Here is a 7,207-nt window from a genome sequence, read left to right on the forward strand (position 1 = left end):
CACACACACACACACACATTCATGCACATGTGCATGCACTCACGCAAATATCCTAACCTGCATCCAAAAGAAAGCCATGCATCTTCCACTCCTCTCATATATCTGCTGTCCCTGTCCTTGCACTAAACAAGTTATCTAATTATTTCTTCTCATAATTTCAGACTTCTAGAATTCCCACCCTGCCCATATTTTCTCAACAAACATTAGAAGTTCAAGCTTAACATAACTGTATTGCTTTCACCAGAAAGTTTTGTAAACTTTTCTAATAGAATTTTATAAAAAGAAATTTTTAACAGTATATGTTGTATTTTTTTTTAGAGTATGTCTAAGCAAAAAATGCTCATGAGATTGCATGTCATGGACAAGGATTGCCAACACAATTATCTTCCAAATAATGTTGAAATGCCTCTTTATATGCCAGTCATAGATAAGTAAGTTTTGATTTAACATCTTACGTTTTATTTAAAAGCTTTCATCTCATGTGTGCTGAACAATAAATGATTGTTACCTTAACTATTTTTGTTTAATCTAAGTGATAAGTCATATTTATATAAACATATTTATGATATATATTATTTAGAGTTAAAATCCAAATTAATCAGAAAGTATCCAGTTTCATGTTATAGAAAATACTTTTCGCAATAATTTTCCAGCCTACTTCACTCATAGATTTATTCCCTCAATATTTTATTTTACATTTTAATTTTATAGACAACTACTTTACTACATATTGTCTATCTCTTTACTATAGATAGTGATTTCTTACACTGTCACAAGCCAAAATTTTGAAGAGTCAATCAATTTACATTACCTAATGGTTCTTTTTTTCCTTTCCTATTTTTTTTTTACACAATTGGGAACAAAAATATAGTTGACAATGGTAGGATTTCATCTCAAAATATTACAAGGTGGTATCAAAAAGTTCTTGGACTAGTTCTGTTGCACACCAACACACAGTTGCTTGCAATGCCACTTGGCACCAACACAGCAATGCCACTTGGCACACTGCCTCATGAAGGTCACTGTTAGCTAACAGTGACCTTCATGAGGCAGTGTGCCCAGTGGCATTGCTGTGTTTACTTTGCAAGTTGTGTTTTTGTGATCACATGTATGCTGTAGTCTGCGATTTTTGTCATGGAACAAAGAGCTAACATGAAATTTTGCATTAAACTTCGGAAGTCTGCTACAAAGACATTGAACATGCTTTGGTAAGCTTACAATGTCGAGGCAATGGGTCATATGCAATGTTTCAAGCAGCAGAGGTGCACGACAGTCGCAACTGAATCAAGAGCATGCTCATCATTTTTTTTACATCTGCAGTATTGTGCATGGAGAATTCATCCCCCAGGGCCAGACTATGAATTGAGAGTTCAATTGCAATGTTTTGGTGTGTTTGAGGCAGGACATTCAGCAAAGCAGCCAGATCTGTGGAGGATGAAGAATTGGACGACAGTGCATGCTGTCACTGAGGTGTCCTCACTCATGAGTTTCTTGCCAAAAACATGGTGTCACTTCTACACCCACCCTATTCACCAGATTTAGCACCTGCGGACTTCCCTCTCTTCTCCAAGATGAAAATGCAGCTCAAAGGTCAATGTTTTAGCACTGTTGCTGAGCTCAAGAGTGAATCACAGGTCCTTGACTCACATACAGAAAACAACTTCCAGGATGGATTCCAAAAGTGGCAGGAACACTGGAACTGGTGTATTGCTGTGCAAGGTGACTGTTTCGGAGGAGATGATAAAACTTAAATAAATAAGTTATATTTTTTATTAAACAGCCAGTCCAAGAACTTTTTGATACCACCTCATCATCATCATCATCATCATCGTTTAACGTCCGCTTTCCATGCTAGCATGGGTTGGACGATTTGACTGAGGACTGGTGCAACCGGATGGCTACACCAGGCTCCAATCTAATTTGGCAGAGTTTCTACAGCTGGATGCCCTTCCTAACGCCAACCACTCAGAGAGTGTAGTGGGTGCTTTTACGTGTCACCCGCACGAAATGGAATGTAATTAAATTCTGTAAAGCATTTAGTCTGAAATGTAAAGCTTTCTCTTGTCTGTACCTTACAGTGCTTTGTTGTAATATGTCCACTGTATTCTCATCTTAAATATTCATTATGTGTAAACAAAAGGAAATAAACATCACATCAACATTGCTGGTGTCTTATTCTGAGGTTTTACTTGTAAACTTTAGTTTCGGTTATACATCATGTAACAGTTTAAAAAGAGTTCTATGTAAAGTTATACAAATTGAAACTCTTTAAAAACCTAAACATTAACAATATCCCAAACATAACCTTTAAGGTGATGTTGTATGCTAGATGAACACTAACAGTAGTCATTTGTGTAGTGTGTCTCTCAGAAACTCAGATGCTCCTGTCTTTGTTAGCTTGAAATTTACTCACAACCTCTGATCCACCCATTCCTTGTTTATCTTTGTTTCTTTTATTCTTGCCACATCAAATTTTAAACAACTATCACTAACAAAGTAATATGAATTTAAAGTCTCAATAAGTGATTAGTTGTCCAATTTTGCAAAGTACTTTTGGCAATCTTGGCAACAGGAATATTTCCTACTAAGGCACCAGCATTGGTTAGATTATTAAGTTCAGAAGCTTCTAAAGCTAATGGATTCCACATTAGTTCTTGAAGTGGCTTCAGAGAAAAGAATTTAGATGTAGACTTTTAATTTGGTTGATAATGCATTGAAGGGCTGAGAAAATAGCAATATGTTAAAACACAAACTTATGTGTGAAACTGTGCCACAGTATTTCAAGTAATAGTTTACTATACTTCCAGCTATGAAAGATGAAGGAAAATCCTTTTCCATACCAACAAGGGAAATAGCTGCTGGTGATCTCAAATTATCTAAGAGAATATCTATTTTTAAATAAAATGAATCTGTCAATAATAGAATTTCTAATTTTGAGCACTTAGAAATTTATAGAAATACCTATATTTGACCTGAGTTTCAGCATACTGACTGGTGATAATATGTTGTGACTACAACTGTAGTATAGATAGAAATTATGACAATTGCACAGAGAATTGAGATGATATTAGTTTCCTTCAATTTATCAAAAAAATAGTTTTGCACAAATTTAGATAAACCCATACATACATACATACAACACATAGACACATGCACACACACACAGATACAGATGTAAATGCATGCACAGATAAGGATACACACTATAGAAAGACAGAATGGACTGAACAAAATAGGAGACACGTGGGGTGAAGAATCACTGAAAAGTTCACATGATGTGTGACAGAAGATTTCCAAACAGTGCATGTGTTTATTTGGCAAAAGGAAAAATAATGACCATCCTGAAATATAACAATATCTATTTCAACACACAATTTTATATCAGGAATCTTGCAAAACAAATACATAAACATAAAAACAGTTCAGTTTGGGGCTATTTGACGACTCAAAGAGAAAACCATATTGTTTGTGCTGATCAATACTAATTTAATCCCAGAAAAGAAATGCGCATTTTAGCAGTTTACTCACACCTGATACCATTTTTTTGTTGTAAATTTAATGTATTAATATTTTTTTTTTTTTAGAGTTCTAGGTGTTCATGATGGAAATTTAGAAGAACTACCTCTGAGAATCATTGTTGAATGGGATTCTCATTTATGGGAAATGTAAGATTTTTTTTATTAATGATTATAATGATCAATAATCATTGATTTTTTTTTGGTTTTTAATTTAGGTATAAATTATCTAAAAACATTAATATTTCTTATATATTCAGAATGATTGCCAATTCTAGTGTTGTAAATAATTAATTCTTTTTTTACAAGGATCTTTTTAGCTTTTATTTATACACATATCAATGAATATCTCTCCATATTAATTGGTTTCATCATCATCATCATTTGATGTCCATTTTCCATTCTGGCATAAATTAGACAGTTCAACAGGAGCTGGCAAGCCAAAGAGCTACATTCGGTTCTGTTTGTCTGATTTGGCATGATTTTTATAGCTGGATGCCCTTCATAAAGCCAATCATTTTACCAAATAGCTTGTAAGACTAAACCCTCTCAGCTGAGGGAGGAAGTGGAGCCAAGGGAAGTGACTGTGTGTCAGGCAATAGGTTAGAGTATAATTGGGGGACAGAGGTAATAGGTTAGAGTATAACAGGGGGACAGAGATTGCTATCTTATGATAGATACTTGGCTACCGCAGTAGGATAGGAAAGGAGAGGAAGGGGAGAGAGAGAGTTAGAAAGACAGAGAGACAGTCAGTGTGAGAAAGAGATATTGGGGCCTATTTATAGGCAACTGTAAGGGAGTATAAATTGTACAGAGGGGATTGAGGGGTATGTTCCATAAAAGTGTGAGGGACTATCATTAGCAATGGGGAAGACATGACTGTAACAAATGATGGTGAAAGAAAATGGAGTGTTAGGTATGTTAGAGCATGGAAACTGTGCAGATTGATATGTGAGGGACAGTGAAGGGGTCTGTAGTGGGTGGTGATCATGCGTAGTGAGATGAGGATGATGGGAAGAAGGCTTGTAGGTGTGTTTTGAAAGAGGACTAATGTGTGAGTGAGGAGCATGGTTGTAAAGGACATGCCTATACCTATGGATGGCCAAGATTTTACTTAGCTTGTTGTGTTTTCTCAAGCCCAGCAAAATGCCAGATATCTTGATCCTTTCTCATCTCCTCTATGAAGCTCAACATCTAAAGATCATTTCTCACAACTCTGTAAAACTTTTTGGAAGTTAATCATTTAAATATATATGAGCTTGTCTAGATATGCTATTATATGCATGAGAATACATACATAATACAAAACATGCAAATCTGCATATATACATACATACATATATACAAAAAAAAAATATTCCTGATTGGTTATATGCCATAACCAAGAATATAATACTTGGCAACATATGTATGTGTGTGTGTGTGTGTGTGTGTGTGTGTGTGTGTGTGTGTGTGTGTGTGTGTGTGTGTGTGTGTGTGTGTGTGTGTGTGTGTGTGTGTGTGTGTAATATATATCTTATATTTTAAATCCATCTGGGTGTTGTCATTTCAGCCATTTTCATTTGAACATCTAGAAATTTTATAATTTTTTTTTAAAGAGATGATTGCACTGAAGAATTATAAAACTATTATTATTAGCACTTATGTATATTATTTGTAGGATTGTTAATCATACAGCTCAACTTTTGGATGAACATTGCAGTGTTATAAATGTACAAACTATGCAACAGAAAATGGGTCATACCACTTTGAAAGATTGTTTTTATTTATATACACAAGAAGAAAAGGTAATAAATATTGTTTCTCATTTTACTTTTTGACATATATTGCATTGTATTTTTAAAACCTTCATATTAAATCTTCAAATGTATTCTCTATCTTACTAAAAATGATCACAAAGCCAGAGGCCAAATTGAGTCATAAAATTATAAAGAAGCAGGTTCTTGATTATTTTTTTTTCTCTCTCTTTTTATGAATGTGTATGGAGTGGGGATGGGACAAACAGGAAAAGCAGTTCATCCTTACCTTAGCCACAGGATAAGCAAGCATCAGGTTAGACTCCAAAAAGGAAACAGAGGGAAAGATTATTCCGTGTGGAGACATCTTTTTCTCCCTAACTCCTCTCTCCTACAAGTGGTACATTACTCTTGGCTTATATCTTCAGATTCCTCTTTGATCTTAAGATTACTTCATATGTTAGCAACCACTACTCTCCACATGCATATGCCCCAAGAAAATCTACAAACTGCTCAACAATAGAAAAAATTTCGATTTGTGCTTCCCAATTATTTATGTCTATATATATCATCTGTAACTGGAAAATGCAGTTTAATGCCTTCATTTTTATTTGAGGGCACAGAGACTACTCACACCTACAGATCAATTCTCCTAAGAACCCCAGGCATATATAATTTATATATATAAATTTACCATTATCATCATTGTCATTTAACAGCCATTTTCCATGCTGGGATGGATTGGATAGCTTGACAGGAACTGGCAAAGCCAGGAGCTGCACCAGCTTCCATACTCTGTTTTAGCTTGGTTTCCATTGATAAAATTCTAAGCGACATTTTATCCATCTCTACAGTCTGAGTCCAAATTCCACCAGGGTCAACTTTGCCTTTTATCTTTTCGGGGTTGATAAAATACCAGCTGAGTACTGGGATCAAGTAAATCAACTTCCCCCCTCCCTCGAAATTGCTGGCCTTATACCATAATTTGAAACCAGTATAATTTATGTATGCATATAATTATATGTGTGTGTGTGTGTGTGTGTGTGTGTGTGTGTGTGTGTGTGTGTGTGTGTGAGTAAATGTAATGATAAGCAAGTTAGGCAAGTCAATATATAAAAAATATTAAATACAAAAAAGGTACATATAAAAAGAAATGATATCAGGAATTAAAGCAGTTAAATAAGAATTTTACAAGTCCAATAGCTACTTCTGGGGGCTTTGTGATCCTAAATAATGATTGAAAATTGATTCCATCATCGGATAGTACCAGCCTCCATCTTCAGGGAAGAATTTTACATTTGAGGTGTTGACAGAAAGGAGATTAAAGATGGAATGATTTTGTGAAGAACTAAGTGTATTAGAAGTAGTTGGAAAGTAAGTAGTGGAAGGAGAAAACAAATTTCAGGGTTAAGCGTTATTAATAAGGTAGTGAGAGTAGTAGAAGTGGAAGGTGAGAGGAAGAGGGTAGGGTTGTTTAGGTAGTATGTGAATGGTAACTTTTGTCTTAGTTTGTATGAAGACTATACAGTTAAAGGTTGAGGTAGTGAAAATTGTTTATATAAGAAATACACAAACTAAATTTTATATCTATAATGTTGATGTGTGTATGTATTTATGTGTATGTTGTCACAGATCACGTATGTGTGGTTGTGTGTGTTTTTACGTTTCTATGTTATGAAAAATATGTAAAAAATACTAAGAGGAGACAAGGACGCTGAACATGCAGACAGACAATGTAACAAAAACATGAACGAGTGAAATGCCGATAAGCCCCAGATGACCAGGTCACGTAGATAGTTAGAGGTGTAGAGGGATAGAAGAAAGCTATTAAATGGGAGAGAGGAAGAATAGTCTTCAACCAAATTAATCTATGACTTTGTATGTATCACTTTCTCTCTCTCTCCCTCTCTCTCTCTCTCCCTCTCTCTCTCTCTCCCTCTCTCTCTCTCTCTCTTT

The 7,207-nt window shown here is 35.0% G+C and overlaps 1 protein-coding gene across 1 annotated transcript in view; it reads left to right on the forward strand.

Moving 5' to 3' along the window:
• Positions 1 to 7,207, forward strand: part of LOC106875249 (ubiquitin carboxyl-terminal hydrolase 31) — a 123,283-nt gene that overhangs the window by 70,797 nt on the left and 45,279 nt on the right. The window contains exons 6-8 of the mRNA XM_052973896.1: positions 319 to 431; positions 3,585 to 3,665; positions 5,176 to 5,302. Of these exons, the coding sequence (XP_052829856.1) occupies positions 319 to 431; positions 3,585 to 3,665; positions 5,176 to 5,302 (321 nt within the window). The remainder of the gene's footprint in view (positions 1 to 318; positions 432 to 3,584; positions 3,666 to 5,175; positions 5,303 to 7,207) is intronic.

The sequence above is a fragment of the Octopus bimaculoides genome, chromosome 17, assembly GCF_001194135.2.
Source record: "Octopus bimaculoides isolate UCB-OBI-ISO-001 chromosome 17, ASM119413v2, whole genome shotgun sequence".
NCBI classification, from domain to species: Eukaryota; Metazoa; Mollusca; class Cephalopoda; order Octopoda; family Octopodidae; genus Octopus; species Octopus bimaculoides.